This window comes from Oncorhynchus kisutch, linkage group LG14 (assembly GCF_002021735.2).
Source record: "Oncorhynchus kisutch isolate 150728-3 linkage group LG14, Okis_V2, whole genome shotgun sequence".
Classification (NCBI taxonomy): domain Eukaryota; kingdom Metazoa; phylum Chordata; class Actinopteri; order Salmoniformes; family Salmonidae; genus Oncorhynchus; species Oncorhynchus kisutch.
Window position 1 is genome coordinate 12,754,025 of NC_034187.2, and position 16,612 is coordinate 12,770,636.

At 45.0% G+C, this 16,612-nt stretch overlaps 1 protein-coding gene across 3 annotated transcripts in view; it reads right to left on the bottom strand.

Moving 5' to 3' along the window:
* Positions 1–16,612, bottom strand: part of LOC116353342 (metastasis-associated protein MTA1) — a 73,442-nt gene that overhangs the window by 25,998 nt on the left and 30,832 nt on the right. For all 3 annotated transcript variants that reach the window (XM_031787859.1, XM_031787858.1, XM_031787860.1), the window contains 5 exons: positions 12,898–13,030; positions 10,654–10,717; positions 9,656–9,773; positions 8,048–8,150; positions 5,593–5,692 (listed from right to left, as the gene is read on the bottom strand). In XM_031787859.1, coding sequence (XP_031643719.1) covers positions 5,593–5,692; positions 8,048–8,150; positions 9,656–9,773; positions 10,654–10,717; positions 12,898–13,030 — 518 coding nt within the window. The remainder of the gene's footprint in view (positions 1–5,592; positions 5,693–8,047; positions 8,151–9,655; positions 9,774–10,653; positions 10,718–12,897; positions 13,031–16,612) is intronic.

Consider the following 16,612-nt stretch of genomic DNA (forward strand, 5'->3'; position numbering starts at 1 on the left):
GATGTCGTTCTTGCTAATGGTGATTCTCTGATCTATCTCTACGCAGATGACACCATTCTGTATACTTCTGGCCCTTCTTTGGACACTGTGTTAACTAACCTCCAGGCGAGCTTCAACGTCATACAACTCTCCTTCCGTGGCCTCCAACTGCTCTTAAATGCAAGTAAAACTAAATGCATGCTCTTTAACCGATCGCTGCCCACACCTGCCCGCCCGTCCAGCATCACTACTCTGGACTAGAGGTCGACCGATTAATCGGAATGGCCGATTAATTAGGTCAGAGTTTTCATAACGATCGGAAATCGGTATTTTTGGGCGCCGATATTTTTTTTTTTTTAAATGTACACCTTTATTTAATCTTTATTTAACTAGGCAAGTCAGTTAAGAACACATTCTTAATTTCAATGACGGCCTAGGAACGGTGGGTTAACTGCCTCGTACAGGGGCAGAAAGACAGATTTTCACCTTGTCAGCTCGGGGGATCCAATCTTGCAACCTTAAAGTTAACTAGTCCAACGCAATAATGACCTGCCTCTCTCTCGTTGCACTCCACAAGGAGACTGCCTGTTACGCAAATGCAGTAAGACAAGGTAAGTTGCTAGCTAGCATTAAACTTATCTCCAATCCAAAATTAAACCTAGAATAGGCTTCCTATTTCACAACAAAGCATCCTTCACTCATGCAGCCAAACATACCCTCGTAAAACTACCCATCCTACTGATCCTCGATGATGTCATTTACAAAATAGCCTCCAACACTCAACTCAAAAATTGGATGCAGTCTATCACAGTGCCATCCGTTTTGTCACCAAAGCCCCATATACTATCCACCACTGCGACCTGTACACTCTCGTTGGCTGGACCTCGCTTCATACTCGTCACCAAACCCACTGGCTCCAGGTCATCTACAAGTCTCTGCTAGGTAAAGCACCGCCTTATCTCAGATCACTGGTCACCATAGCAGCATCCACCTGTAGCACGAGCTCCAGCAGGTATATCTCACTGGTCACCCCCAAAGCCAATTCTTCCTTTGGACCGCCTTTCCTTCCAGTTCTCTGTTTCCAATGACTGGAACGAACTGCAAAAATCACTGAAGCTGGAGACACATATCACCCTCACTAGCTTTAAGCACCAGCTGTCAGAGCAGCTCACAGATCACTGTATCTGTAAATAGCCCATCTATAATTTAGCCCAAACAACTACCTCATCCCCATACTATATTTATTTATCTTGCTCCATGGCATCCCAGTATCTCTACTTGCATATTCATCTTCTGCACACCTACCATTCCAGTTTTAATTTGCTATATTTTAATTACTTCGCCACCATGGCCTATTTATTGCCTTTACCTCCCTTATCCTACCTCATTTGCACACACTGTATATAGACTGTTTCTACTGTATTATTGACTGTACGTTTGTTTATTCCATGTCTAACTCTGTGTTGTTGTATGTGTCGAACAGCTTTTCTTTATCTTGGCCAGGTCGCAGTTGTAAATGAGAACTTGTTCTTAAGTTCTTAACTAGCCTTCCTGGTAAAATAAAGGTGAAATATTTTTTTTAATACAAATTCAAGGATTTTTCTTTATTTTTACTATTTTATACATTGTAGAATAACAGTGAAGACATCAAAACTATGAAATAACACATATGGAATCATATAGTAACCAAAAAGTGTTAAACAAATGAAAATATATTTTATATTTGAGATTCTCCAAAGTACCTAGATGCTTGTTCTAGATCCCAAGAAACAAAGAGATCTTCTGTTGAATCTGACAATTAATCTTGAGGGTTGCACAGTCGTCTCAAATAAAACTGAAGGACCTCGGCGCTACTCTGGACCCTGATCTCTCTTTTGACGAACATATCAAGACTGTTTCAAGGACAGCTTTTTTTCCATCTACGTAACATTGCAAAAATCAGAAACTTTCTGTCCAAAAATGATGCATAAAAATCAAATCAAATCAAATCAAATTTATTTATATAGCCCTTCGTACATCAGCTGATATCTCAAAGTGCTGTACAGAAACCCAGCCTAAAACCCCAAACAGCAAGCAATGCAGGTGTAGAAGCACGTATGGAATGTATCCATACTTTTGTTACTTCTAGGTTAGACTACTGCAATGCTCTACTTTCCAGCTACCCGGATAAAGCACGAAATAAACTTCAGTTAGTGCTAAATACGGCTGCTAGAATCCTGACTAGAACCCAAAAAATGTATCATATTACTCCAGTGCTAGTCTCCCTACACTGGCTTCCTGTTAAGGCAAGGGCTGATTTCAAGGTTTTACTGCTAACCTAAAAAGCATTACATGGGCTTGCTCCTACCTATCTTTCCGATTTGGTCCTGCCATACATACCTACATGTACGTTACGGTCAGAAGAAGCAGGCCTCCTAATTGTCCCTATAATTTCTCAGCAAACGGCTGGAGGCAGGGCTTTCTCCTATAGAGCTCCATTTTGATGGAATGGTCTTCCTACCCATGTGAGAGACGCAGACTCGGTCTCAACCTTTAAGTCTTTACTGAAGACTCATCTCTTCAGTAGGTCATATGATTGAGTGTTGTCTGGCCCAGGAGTGTGAAGGTGGCCGGATCCCCTCTCTCCACTGGGATTCTCTGCCTATAACCCTATTACAGGGGCTGAGTCACTGGCTTACTGGTGCTCTTCTATGCCGTCCCTAGGAGGGGTGCGTCACTTGAGTGGGTTGAGTCACTGACGTGATCTTCCTGTCTGGGTTGGCGCCCCCCCCCCCTTGAGTTGTGCCGTGGCGAGTTCTTTGTGGGCTATACTCGGCCTTGTCTCTGGATGATAAGTTGATGGTTGAAGATATCTCTCTAGTGGTGTGGGGGCTGTGCTTTGGCAAAGTGGGTGGGGTTATATCCTGCCTGTTTGCCCTGTCCAGGGGTATCATCGGATAGGGCCACAGTGTCTCCTGACCCCTTCTGTCTCAGCCTCCAGTATTTATGCTGCAGTAGTTTATGTGTCGGGGGGCTAGGGTCAGTCTGTTATATCTGGAGGACTTCTCCTGTCTTATCCGGTGTCCTGTGTAAACTTAAGAATGCTCTCTCTCTCTCTCTCTCTCTCTCTCTCTCTCTCTCTCTCTCTCTCTCTCTCTCTCTCTCTCTCTCTCTCAGGACCTTAGCCCTAGGACCATGCCTCAGGACTACCTGGCATGATGACTCCTTGCTGTCCCAAGTCCACCTGGCCGTGCTGCTGCTCCAGTTTCAACTGTTCTGCCTGCGGCTATGGAACCCTGACCTGTTCACCGGACGTGCTACCTGTCCCAGACCTGCTGTTTTCAACTCTCTAGAGACAGAAGGAGCGGTAGAGATACTCTTAATGATCGGCTATGAAAAGCCAACTGACATTTACTCCTGAGGTGCTGACCTGTTGCACCCTCGGCAACTACTGTGATTATTATTATTTGACCATGCTGGTCCATTTATGAACATTTGAACATCTTGGCCATGTTCTGTTATAATCTCCACCCGGCACAGCCAGAAGAGGACTGGCCATCCCTCATACCCTGGTTCCTCTCTAGGTTTCTTCCTAGGTCTTTGCCTTTCTAGGGAGTTTTTCCTAGCCACCGTGCTTCTACACCTGCATTACTTGCTGTTTGGGGTTTTAGGCTGGGTTTCTGTACAGCACTTTGAGATATCAGCTGATGTAAGAAGGGCTATATAAATACATTTGATTCTTTTTTTTTTTGCCACCCTTTGCCTTGTTGACAGCTTTGCACACTCTTGGCATTCTCTCAACCAGCTTCATGAGGTAGACACCTGGAATGCATTTCAATTAACAGGTGTGCCTTGTTAAAAGTACATTTGTGGAATTTCTTTCCTTCTTAATGCGTTTGAGCCAATCAGTTGTGTTGTGACAAGGTAGTGGTGATATACAAAACATAGCCCTATTTGGTAAAAGACCATATTGTTGGACTAGTAACCAGAAGGTTGCATGTTCAAACCCCCGAGCTGACAAGGTACAAATCTGTCGTTCTGCCCCAGAACAGGCAGTTAACCCACTGTTCCTAGGCCGTCATTGAAAATAAGAATTTGTTCTTAACTGACTTGCCAGTTAACTAAAGGTAAAAAACTATATATATATTATGGCAAGAAGGTCAGTCAATCTGGAACATTTCAAGAGCTTTGAACGTTTCTTCAAGTGCAGTCACAAAAACCATCAAGAGCTATGATGAATCTGGCTCTCATGAGGTCCGCCACAGGAAAGGAAGACCCAGAGTTACCTCTGCTGCAGAGGATACGTTCATTAGAGTTACCAGCCTCAGATTGCAGCCCAAATAAATGCTTCACAGAGTTCAAGAAACAGCCACATCTCAACATCAACTGTTCAGAGGAGACTGTGTGAATCAGGCCATCATGGACTAAAGGACACCAATAAGAAGAAGAGACTTGCTTCGGGGGAAAAAACACGAGCAATGGACACTAGACCAGTGGAAATCTGTCCTTTGGTCTGATGAGTCCAAATTTGAGATTTTTGGTTCCAACCGCCATGTCTTTGTGAGACGCAGAGTAGGTGAACGGATGATCTCGGCATGTGTGGTTCCCACTGTGAAGCATGAAGGAGGAGGTGTGATGGTCCTTTGCAGGAGACACAGATTTATTTAGAATTCAAGGCACACTTAACCAGCATGGCTACCACAGCATCCTGCAGCGATATGCCATCCCATCTGGTTTACGCTTAGTGGGACTATCATTTGTTTTTCAACAGGACAATGACCCAAAACCCACCCCCAGGCTGTGTAAGGGCTATTTGACCAAGAAGGATAGTGATGGAGTGCTGCATCAGATAACCTGGCCTCCACAATCACCTGATCTCAACCCAATTGAGATGATTAGGGATGAGTTGGACTGAAGAGTGATTGAAAGCAGCCAACAAGGGCTCAGCATATGTGGGAACTCCTTCAAGACTGTTGGAAAAGCATTCCTCATGAAGCTGGTTGAGAGAATGCCAAGAGTGTGAAAAGCTGTCATCACGGCAAAGGGTGGCTACTTTGAAGAATCTAAAATATATTTTGATTTGTTTAACACTTTTTTGGTTACTACATGATTCCATATGTGTAATTTCATAGTTTTGATGTCTTCACTATTATTCTACAATGTAGAAAATAGTCTAAATAAAGAAAACCCCTTGAATGAGAAGGTGTGTCCAAACTTTTGACTGGTACTGTATATGGATGTGTGTTGTGAGCATGTTGTTTTCATGTATATTGATGTGTGTGTTTGTGTGTACGCTGTAGCTCGGAGGCCTGTTTTCCATGTTTTATGTATGAGGTGCAGAATTGGGCCGGAACATGGCCACATGGGTCGTCTGGGGCCGCTGAAGCCTGCTCGTTACTGATACTCAGACACACACACGCAATATCACACACACGCTCAGTCACACAAAGATGCCCCATACACGCACACAGACACACATGCGCACGAATGCACCCACGCACACCCACTCACACCCGCTACTGAAGCTCCCAGCATACCCCTGGGCTAATAGCAATCCTGCCGAGCACTCACCTCTGGCCTGACCCTGACCTTACCTAGGGCAGTGGGCAATGTGTGTATGTGTGTGTGTCTTACCAGGGTGATGTCTCTAGAGGCAGCAGCAGCACTCATGTGAAGACTGGGCTGCCGGACAGAACTACTGCAGTCTAGAGCCCGCGCAAAGGTACCCACTGACCTGAGAGACAGAGGAATGGAGAAAGGAAGGGGGAGAGAGGGAGGGATGACAGAGAGAGAGGGGGAAGGATGAGAGAGACAATGGGTGGCGAGACAAGGAGGAAAAGAGATGGGGGAGAGAGACAAGGAGGGAAAGAGATGGGGGAGAGAGAAACAAGGAGGGAAAGAAATGGGGGAGAGAGAGAGAAGAGGAGGGAGAGACAAGGAGGAACAGATATGGGGGAGAAAGAGAGAGACAAGGAGGGAAAGAGATGGGGGAGAAGAGAGAGATAAGCAAGAGGAGTTTGTGTTAACCCTCCAGATTTAGAGGTATGACAACATAGTGCAGAGCTAAGAGGAAGAGGTGGCAATAAACCTCTCCACCTCCCACCAGACCGGTCTTTTAACCCCTCCACCAGACCAGTCTTCTAACCCCTCCACCTCCCACCAGACCAGTCTTCTAACCCCTCCACCTTCCGCCAGACCAGTCTTCTAACCCCTCCACCAGACCAGTCTTCTAACTCCTCCACCAGACCAGTCTTCTAACCCCTCCACCTCCCACCAGACCAGTCTTCTAACCCCTCCACCAGACCAGTCTTCTAACCCCTCCACCAGACCAGTCTTCTAACCCCTCCACCAGACCAGTCTTCTAACCCATCCACCAGACCAGTCTTCTAACCCCTCCACCTCCCACCAGACCAGTCTTCTAACCCATTCACCAGACCAGTCTTCTAACTCCTCCACCTCCCACCAGACCCGTCTTCTAACTCCTCCTCCTCCACCTCCCACCAGACCAGTCTTCTAACCCATCCACCAGACCTTCTAACCCCTCCACCTCCCACCAGACCAGTCTTCTAACCCCTCCACCAGACCAGTCTTCTAACCCCTCCACCAGACCAGTCTTCTAACTCCTCCACCAGACCAGTCTTCTAACCCCTCCATCAGACCAGTCTTCTAACCTCTCCACCTTCCACCAGACCAGTCTTCTAACGCCTCCACCAGACCAGTCTTCTAACCCCCTCCACCTCCCACCAGACCAGTCTTCTAACCCCTCCACCTTCCGCCAGACCAGTCTTCTAACCCCTCCACCAGACCAGTCTTCTAACTCCTCCACCAGACCAGTCTTCTAACCCCTCCACCTCCCACCAGACCAGTCTTCTAACCCCTCCACCAGACCAGTCTTCTAACCCCTCCACCAGACCAGTCTTCTAACCCCTCCACCAGACCAGTCTTCTAACCCATCCACCAGACCAGTCTTCTAACCCCTCCACCTCCCACCAGACCAGTCTTCTAACCCATTCACCAGACCAGTCTTCTAACTCCTCCACCTCCCACCAGACCCGTCTTCTAACTCCTCCTCCACCTCCCACCAGACCAGTCTTCTAACCCCTCCACCAGACCAGTCTTCTAACCCCTCCACCAGACCAGTCTTCTAACTCCTCCACCAGACCAGTCTTCTAACCCCTCCATCAGACCAGTCTTCTAACCTCTCCACCTTCCACCAGACCAGTCTTCTAACGCCTCCACCAGACCAGTCTTCTAACCCCCCTCCACCTCCCATCAGACCAGTCTTCTAACCCCTCTACCTCCCATCAGACTAGTCTTCTAACCCCTCCATCAGACCAGTCTTCTAACGCCTCCACCAGACCAGTCTTCTAACCCCCTCCACCTCCCATCAGACCAGTCTTCTAACCCCTCCACCTCCCACCAGACCAGTCTTCTAACCCCTCCACCTCCCACCGGACCAGTCTTCTAACCCCTCCACCAGACCAGTCTTCTAACCCCTCCACCTCCCACCAGACCAGTATTCTAACCCCTCCACCAGACCAGTCTTCTAACCCCTCCACCTCCCACCAGACCAGTCTTCTAACCCCTCCACCTCCCACCGGACCAGTCTTCTAACCCCTCCACCAGACCAGTCTTCTAACCCCTCCACCTCCCACCAGACCAGTATTCTAACCCCTCCACCAGACCAGTCTTCTAACCCCTCCACCAGACCTGTCTTCTAACCCCTCCACCAGACCAGTCTTCTAACCCCTCCACCAGACCAGTCTTCTAACCCCTCCACCAGACCAGTCTTCTAACCCCTCCACCAGACCAGTCTTCTAACCCCTCCACCAGACCTGTCTTCTAACCCCTCCACCAGACCAGTCTTCTAACCCCTCCACCAGACCAGTCTTCTAACCCCTCCTCCCTTATACCACAACAGAGTCTATCTTACCAACGACTACCCCAAAAACCCTGCTCCATCTCCTCCTAGTCCCACCAGAGCCTTTTACATTTCCTATCCATCTCACAGCAGTCTTACCAAGCTACTAGCACCTCACAGTAGAGCCACAACCCTTCCACCATAGCCCACCGAACCGGACCCACTTACCGAGCCACAACCAGGAACTGGTCGATCTGTTTCTCTGTGAGGGGACTGCTGGGGTCCCACACCTTCTCCTCCAGCTTGGCCAGGTCCCTGCCATCCTCCTCACCTGAAGGTCCAGTTAGCACAATTACGCATTAGAAACCAGTTAGCAGTTACCCCATACAAACCAGTTAACACAGTCACGGTTAGAAACCAGTTAGCAGTTACCCCATACAAACCAGTTAACACAGTCACGGTTAGAAACCAGTTAGCAGTTACCGCATACAAACCAGTTAACACAGTCATGGTTAGAAACCAGTTAGCACAGTTACCCCATACAAACCAGTTAACATAGTCACGGTTAGAAACCAGTTAGCAGTTACCCCATACAAACCAGTTAACACAGTCACGGTTAGAAACCAGTTAGCACAGTTACCCCATACAAACCAGTTAGCACAGTCACGGTTAAGAAACCAGTTAGCACAGTTACCCCTTATAAACCAGTTAACAGAGTCACCCCTTATAAACCAGTTAACAGAGTCACCCGTTATAAACCAGTTAACAGTCACCCCTTATAAACCAGTTAACAGAGTCACCCGTTATAAACCAGTTAACAGAGTCACCCCTTATAAACCAGTTAACAGTCACCCCTTATAAACCAGTTAACAGAGTCACCCGTTATAAACCAGTTAACAGAGTCACCCCTTATAAACCAGTTAACAGAGTCACCCCTTATAAACCAGTTAACAGAGTCACCCCTTATAAACCAGTTAACAGAGTCTCCCCTTATAAACCAGTTAACAGAGTCACCCCTTATAAACCAGTTAACAGTCACCCCTTACAAACCAGTTAACAGTCACCCCTTATAAACCAGTTAACAGTCACCCCTTATAAACCAGTTAACAGTCACCCAGTCTGCAACACTACACCAACCTGACTAAACCGCCCTGTGGGTATTTAAACTAAACTTATGACGGTGCAGCAAAGTGAGGAGACAGACATGCCCTCTGGCTCTCCATCAGTCTTGGGGTGATGTGGTTCTGGTTCCTCATAAAACTTGCTTGTAGACACATCCACACTCTTTGACATAACGTATATCCTGCCCTCTGGCCCTCTCAAACACTATTGGGGTGACATGGCTCCTCACTAAAACTCACACTCTGATCCACACACTTTGACATAACGTATATCCTGCCCTCTGGCCCTCTCAAACACTATTGGGGTGACATGGCTCCTCACTAAAACTCACACTCTGATCCACACACTTTGACATAACGTATATCCTGCCCTCTGGCCCTCTCAAACACTATTGGGGTGACATGGCTCCTCACTAAAACTCACACTCTGATTCACACTCTTTGACATAAGGTTGCATAATAGCGTCCAGTGCAGTGTGATAGACGCCCATGCCCTCCCACTGACTGCACCCTGAGATGAGATAGGATCCTGCCTGCAGTACCAAAGAGAATACTAGCCAAGAGACTAATCTACAGGTTGGCATGACACATTTTGCTATGGGAAATGCTAACAGTTCAATCTTTCATATGAGTGTCTTTGGCGCACGTACCCTAATTGCTCCTGTAAGTCACTCTGGATAAGAGCGTCTGATAAATGACTCAAATATAAATGTACCCTCTTTGAGGAAGTCTGTGATGTCTGCCTGGTACTTGTTCCCCACCCTGATCTCCCCTTTATCAGCCAGAAGAGTCTTCTGCTGGGGGTCGTAGACCAGGGAGTAGAAGAACGCATCCTGGAGAGAGGGATGGAGAGAGGGAGGACAAGAGAGAGGGACAGATAGGGAGGAGAGAGGGATGGAGAGAGAGATGGAGAGGAAGGACAAGAGAGAGAGACAGATAGGGAGGAGAGAGGGATGGAGAGAGAGATGGAGAGGGAGGACAAGAGAGAGAGACAGGGAGGAGAGAGGGATGGAGAAAGAGGTGGAGAGGGAGGACAAGAGAGAGAGACAGATAGGGAGGAGAGAGGGATGGAGAGGGGGGACAAGCGAGAAGGACAGATAGGGAGGAGAGAGGGATGGAGATAGAGATAGAGAAGGAGGACAAGAGAGAGACAGATAGGGAGGAGAGAGGGATGGAGAGAGAGATTGAGAGGGAGGTGAAAGGGATGGACAGGGAGGACAAGAGAGAGGGAGAGAGGGAGGAGAGAGGGATGGAGAGAGAGATGGAGAGGGAGGACAAGAGAGAGAGACAGATAGGGAGGAGAGAGGGATGGAGAGGAGAGAGTAAGAGACAAAGGATTGAAGAGGTTGAGTGGGGTTGTGTGTGTGTGTGTGTGTGTGTGTGTGTGTGTGTGTGTGTGTGTGTGTGTGTGTGTGTGTGTGTGTGTGTGTGTGTGTGTGTGTGTGTGTGTGTGTGTGTGTGTGTGTGTGTGTGTGTAGCAGCTAGTCTCTCGTCTTCTCATTACTGACTGTGAAAAGAACATTCTGGTTCAACACACTGAATTATTCATCCAGCATCAAGACACACACACATTAATTTAATATGGAGTACATTTAGACAGTACATCCCATTCTCCATCCAGCAGTTCTATGTGAGGACAGTGTGTGTGTGTGAGTGAGAGATTGAGAGTCAGTGAGAGAGAGAAGGGCAGTGTTTGAGAGGCGAGCCACCTACCTCTCGGTCCAGATAGGACTTCAGAGCCTCCGTCTCGTTCAGCAGAGTGACACAACACTTCCCCCTGAGAGAGAGAGAGAGAGAGAGAGAGAGAGAGAGAGAGGGAGAGGGAGAGAGAGAGAGAGAGAGAGAGAGAGAGAGAGAGAGAGAGAGAGAGAGAGAGAGAGAGAGAGTCAGAAACAACCCCTTACTAATATTATATAATGAAGCACAGTACAGCCTATATTAGGGGTGTAACGGTTCACCAATCCCATGCTGCGGTACATATTACGGTTTTGGGGTCATGGTTCGCCTTCGGTACACAAGTTTCCCACTATTATTTACCAGTTTGAGGGCCGGAATTTACCAGTCGTATGTGGTAAATTCCCACTTGCTTACACTGCCTAGTTCAGTGCAAGATTCGTACTTGTGCCTCTCATAAAGGGGGCGTATCTGTACCCACTCTGGGGTAATGTGATGGACTGTCACTGATAAGCAAGCACAACTCATTGGAACCTTCGGCTTTGGTTTACTTATATAAAGCGAGTACTACCGGTTTGCTGAATTGGGTGCAAAAGGGAAGTTCTAAAAGGTGGCTCAAAATCTTTCATGAGGGCCTGAAAGCCCCTATTCTCTCACCCACCGAGAATGGATGCATATCCGCAGCTATAAACCAAAGGTTGTTAGAAATAAAAACATAGCCTACCTGTCGCTCTTGTAATTTCTTTTGCCCGTTCAGAATCAGCTGGCCAGGGCTAATCTACTGGTGAGCCAAAATGGAGATTTAAACGAAGCCGGAGGATCCTCCAACTCTGGTTTATCGACCCCACCACTAGGCATCATAAAGAACTAGTTCCTGGCTGCGCCTCACACAAGGACAGTGTAAAATGTGTCAGTTAACCTCTTCATCCTACCCCTCACTTTTTCGAACATTCTGTTAAAAATCGCGCAACATTTCAGCGCCCTGCTACTCATGCCAGGAATATAGTATATGCATATGATTAGTATGTGTGGATAGAAAACACTCAGACGTTTATAAAACTGGTTAAATCACGGCTGTGGCTATAACAGAACGTGCGTTTCATCGAAAAGCGCAGGAAAATCTGATCACTGAAAATGGGAAAATATATCCATGCGCCACTTGAACCCATTGTTAAACGTGAACCACATTAAATGGAGCAGAGGTTGCAGTACCTACAGCTTCCACACGATGTCAACAGTCTTGTCATTTGCCTACGAATTGTTTATTTGTCAAACGGACACGAGGCATCACATTTCTTCCGGTCTCCAACCGGATATTTTGGTGGAGATTTATCCGGACATCATTTCCAGAGGTACAGCTATAGAATATACATCGCCTTGTGATCAATTTGATCGCTTATTAACGTTTACTAATACCTAAAGTTGCATTATAAAGGTATTTCGAAGTGTTTTGTGAAAGTTTATCGTCTACTTTTTTAATTTAAAAAAATGACGTTACGTTATAAAACGCTATTTTTTCCTGGATCACACAGTCTTCATAGATCGATATCTAGGCTATATATGGACCGATTCCCTGCATGTGTATTTTAATGAACGTTTGAGTTTTAACGAGTGCTATTAGCATGTAGCGTAGCACATTTGCATTTCCTGATGTCTAGATGGGACGTCTGCGTCTCAGGTAGGAGCAAGAGGTTTTAAGATGAAAATGTTGATTACGTGTGCATAGGCTGTTAGTTGTTTTAACGGAATAGCCTGGGAAAAAAAATTTCGCCTCAGATTTACTTAAGAGGCATAGGCCTACAACACAGAGTAGGCATAGCTTATCTAAAAGTATGTATTCATTAGGATTCACAGTGCGGATCAATCAGAGGTCCCCAAACGGTTCGGTACGAATATGTGTACCGTTACACACTAGCCTATATGCCGTGAGAGGAAGAGTCGTCCATTTTCCAGGCTGCGTTAACACAAAAAAGGGAATACAGTGTACCTAAAGTGTGTAGCTAGCTGGTATAAAGGTGTATCTGATGTGTGACTAACTGGTCCAGTAAGAGGTATATAATGTAGTGGGTAGTGACTCTGGCTGGTCTAGTAGTAGGGATATAATGTAGTGGGTAGTGACTCTAGCTGGTCTAGTCGTAGATATATAATGTAGTGGGTAGTGACTCTGGTTAGTCTAGTAGTAGGTATATAATGTGTGTCATGGTGTACCTGATGTGTGTGTAGCAGGTATATAAGGTGTGATGGATTAAGGGTAAGGTAAGGTGTGACAGTGTCATGGTGTACCTGATGTGTGTAGCGGGTAGTGACTCTAGCTGGCGGGACAGGAACAGCTCTCGGTGTCTCAGCTGGTGTTTCTGTTTCTCTGGCAGGTCAACTGGGTTCAACTCTGGGTTCTCCATCTCCTCCTCCATCTCTCCTGGATAGGGGTCAGAAGTCAAACACACTAACGTTAGTTAGGCGTGCGCACACACACACAAAACGGGTGCACACACAGAGACACAGACACACACACAGTTCAGCATCTCCTCCATCTCTCCTGATATGGGTCAAAAGTAAATACTCACATTTGGTAAGCTCCACTGAGTTTTCACTAAACCAGTAGAATCTTGCCACACACATGAAAAATATATGTTTTTTAAAAATAATAATATGGTTAATGTGTTAGAACAGTTAAGTCCCATCTACACAGAACAAAAATAGAAACACATGTAAACTGTTGGTCTCGTGTTTCATGAGCTGAAATGTAAAAAATGCACAAAAAACTTACTTCTCAAGAAAGAAAGAAATGCTACAAATGTGTTTCTATCCCTGTTTAGTGAGCATTTCTCATTTGCCAAGATAATCCATCCACCTGACAGGTGTATTATATCAAGAATCTGATTAAACAGCAGGATGATTACACATGCATCAAGCACCCCAGAAAAGTGCAAAAAATTGCCCATGTTGACATTCGTAACCTAAGAAACAAGGTTCATGAAGTCAATAACTTGCTAGTAACACATGATATTCATATTCTGACTATCTCTGAAACTCACTTAGATAATACCTTTGATGATACAGTGGAAGCAATACATGGTTATAACATCTACAGAAAAGACAAATGCCAATGGGGGCGGTGTTGCCATTTATATTGAGAACCACATTCCCAGCAAAGCTTAGAGAGGGGCTCATGTTAAATACTGTTGAAGTAATATGGCTACAGGTTCATTTGCCTCACCTAAAGCCCATTCTGGTGGGAAGGTGCTATAGACCACCAAGTGCTAACAGTCAGTATTTGGATAATGTGTGAGAAATGCTTGATAATGTATGAGATAAACAGAAGTAATTTTCTGGGTGATTTCCATATTCAAATCAAATCAAATCAAATTTATTTATATAGCCCTTCGTACATCAGCTGATATCTCAAAGTGCTGTACAGAAACCCAGCCTAAAACCCCAAACAGCAAGCAATGCAGGTGTAGAAGTCACTGTTATATTGACTGGCTTTCATCAAGCTGCCCACTCAAGAAAAAGTTTCAAACTGTAACCAGTGCCTGCAACCTGGTTCAGGTTATCAGTCAACCTACCAGGGAAGTTACAACTAGCATAGGAATGAAATCATCAACATGTATTGATTAGAGGTCGACCGATTAATCGGAATGCCCGAATAATTAGGTCCGATTTCAAGTTTTCATAACAATCGGAAAGCGGTATTTTTGGACAATGATTTGGCCAATTAAAAAAAAAATGTTTACACCTTTATTTAATCTTTATTTAACTAGGCAAGTCAGTTAAGAACACATTCTTATTTTCAATGACGGCCTAGGAACAGTGGGTTAACTGCCTCATTCAGGGGCAGAACAACAGATTTTAACCTTGTCAGCTCGGGGGATTCAATCTTGCAAACTTACAGTTAACTAGTCCAACGCTCTAACCACCTGATTACATTGCACTCCACGAGGAGCCTGCCTGTTAAGTGAATGCAGTAGGAGCCAAGGTAAGTTGCTAGCTAGCATTAAACTTATCTTATAAAAAACAATCAATCAAATCATAATCACTAGTTAACTACACATGGTTGATGATATTACTAGTTTATCTAGCGTGTCCTGCGTTGCATATAATCGATGGGTGCGTATCGTTGCTCCAATGTGTACCTAACCATAAACATCAATGCCTTTCTTAAAATCAATACACAGAAGTATATATTTTTTAACCTGCATATTTAGCTAAAAGAAATCCAGGTTAGCAGGCAATATTAACCAGGTGAAATTGTGTCACTTCTCTTGCGTTCATTGCACGGAGAGTCAGTGTATATGCAACAGTTTGGGCCGCCTAATTTGCCAGAATTTTACGTAATTAAGACATAACATTGAAGGTTGTGCAATGTAACAGGAATATTTAGACTTATGGATGCCACCCGTTAGATAAAATACGGAACGGTTCCGTATTTCACTGAAAGAATAAATGTCTCGTTTTCGAAATTATAGTTTCCGGATTCGGCCATATTAATGACCTCCGGCTCGTATTTCTGTGTGTTATCAGGTTATAACTAAGTCTATGATTTGATAAAGCAGTCTGACTGAGCGATGGTAGGCACCAGCAGGCTCGTAAGCATTCATTGAAACAGCACTTTCATGCGTTTGCCAGCAGCTGTTTATGACTTCAAGCCTATCAACTCCCAAGATTAGGCTGGTGTAACCGATGTGAAATGGCTAGCTAGTTAGCCGGGTGCGCGCTAATAGCGTTTCAAACGTCACTCGCTCTGAGACTTGGAGTGGTTGTTCCCCTTGCTCTGCATGGGTAAAGCTGCTTCTAGGGTGGCTGTTGTCGATGTGTTCCTGGTTCGAGCCCAGGTAGGAGCGAGGAGAGGGACGGAAGCTATACTGTTACACTGACAATACTAAAGTTCCTATAAGAACATAGTCAAAGGTATATGAAATACAAATGGTATAGAGGGAAATAGTCCTATAATAACTACGACCTAAAACTTCTTACCTGGGAATATTGAAGACTCATGTTAAAAGGAACCACCAGCTTTCATATGTTCTCATGTTCTGAGCAAGGAACTTAAACATTAGCTTTCTTACATGGCACATATTGCACTTTTACTTTCTTCTCCAACACTTTGTTTTTGCATTATTTAAACCAAATTGAACATGTTTCATTATTTATTTGAGGCTAAATTGATTTTATTGATGTATTATATTGGGTTAAAATAAGTGTTCATTCAGTATTGTTGTAATTGTCATTATTACAAATACATTTAAAAATCGGCCAATTAATCGGTATCGACTTTTTTTGGTCCTCCAATTTTTTTTTATATATTTTTTTTTATTTCACCTTTATTTAACCAGGTAGGCTAGTTGAGAACACCTTTATTTAACCAGGTAGGCTAGTTGAGAACACCTTTATTTAACCAGGTAGGCTAGTTGAGAACACCTTTATTTAACCAGGTAGGCTAGTTGAGAACACCTTTATTTAACCAGGTAGGCTAGTTGAGAACACCTTTATTTAACCAGGTAGGCTAGTTGAGAACACCTTTATTTAACCAGGTAGGCTAGTTGAGAACACCTTTATTTAACCAGGTAGGCTAGTTGAGAACAAGTTCTCATTTGCAACTGCGACCTGGCCAAGATAAAGCATAGCAGTGTGAGCATACAACAAAGAGTTACACATGGAGTAAACAATTAACAAGTCAATAACACAGTAGAAAACAAAGGGGGGGTCTATATACAATGTGTGCAAAAGGCATGAGGAGGTAGGCAAATAATTACAATTTTGCAGATTAACACTGGAGTGATAAATGATCAGATGGTCATGTACAGGTAGAGATATAGGTGTGCAGAAGAGCAGAAAGGTAAATAAATAAAAACAGTATGGGGATGAGGTAGGTGAAAAGGGTGGGCTATTTACCAATAGACTATGTACAGCTGCAGCGATCGGTTAGCTGCTCAGATAGCTGATGTTTGAAGTTGGTGAGGGAGATAAAAGTCTCGGTATCGGCTCTGAAAAATCAGAA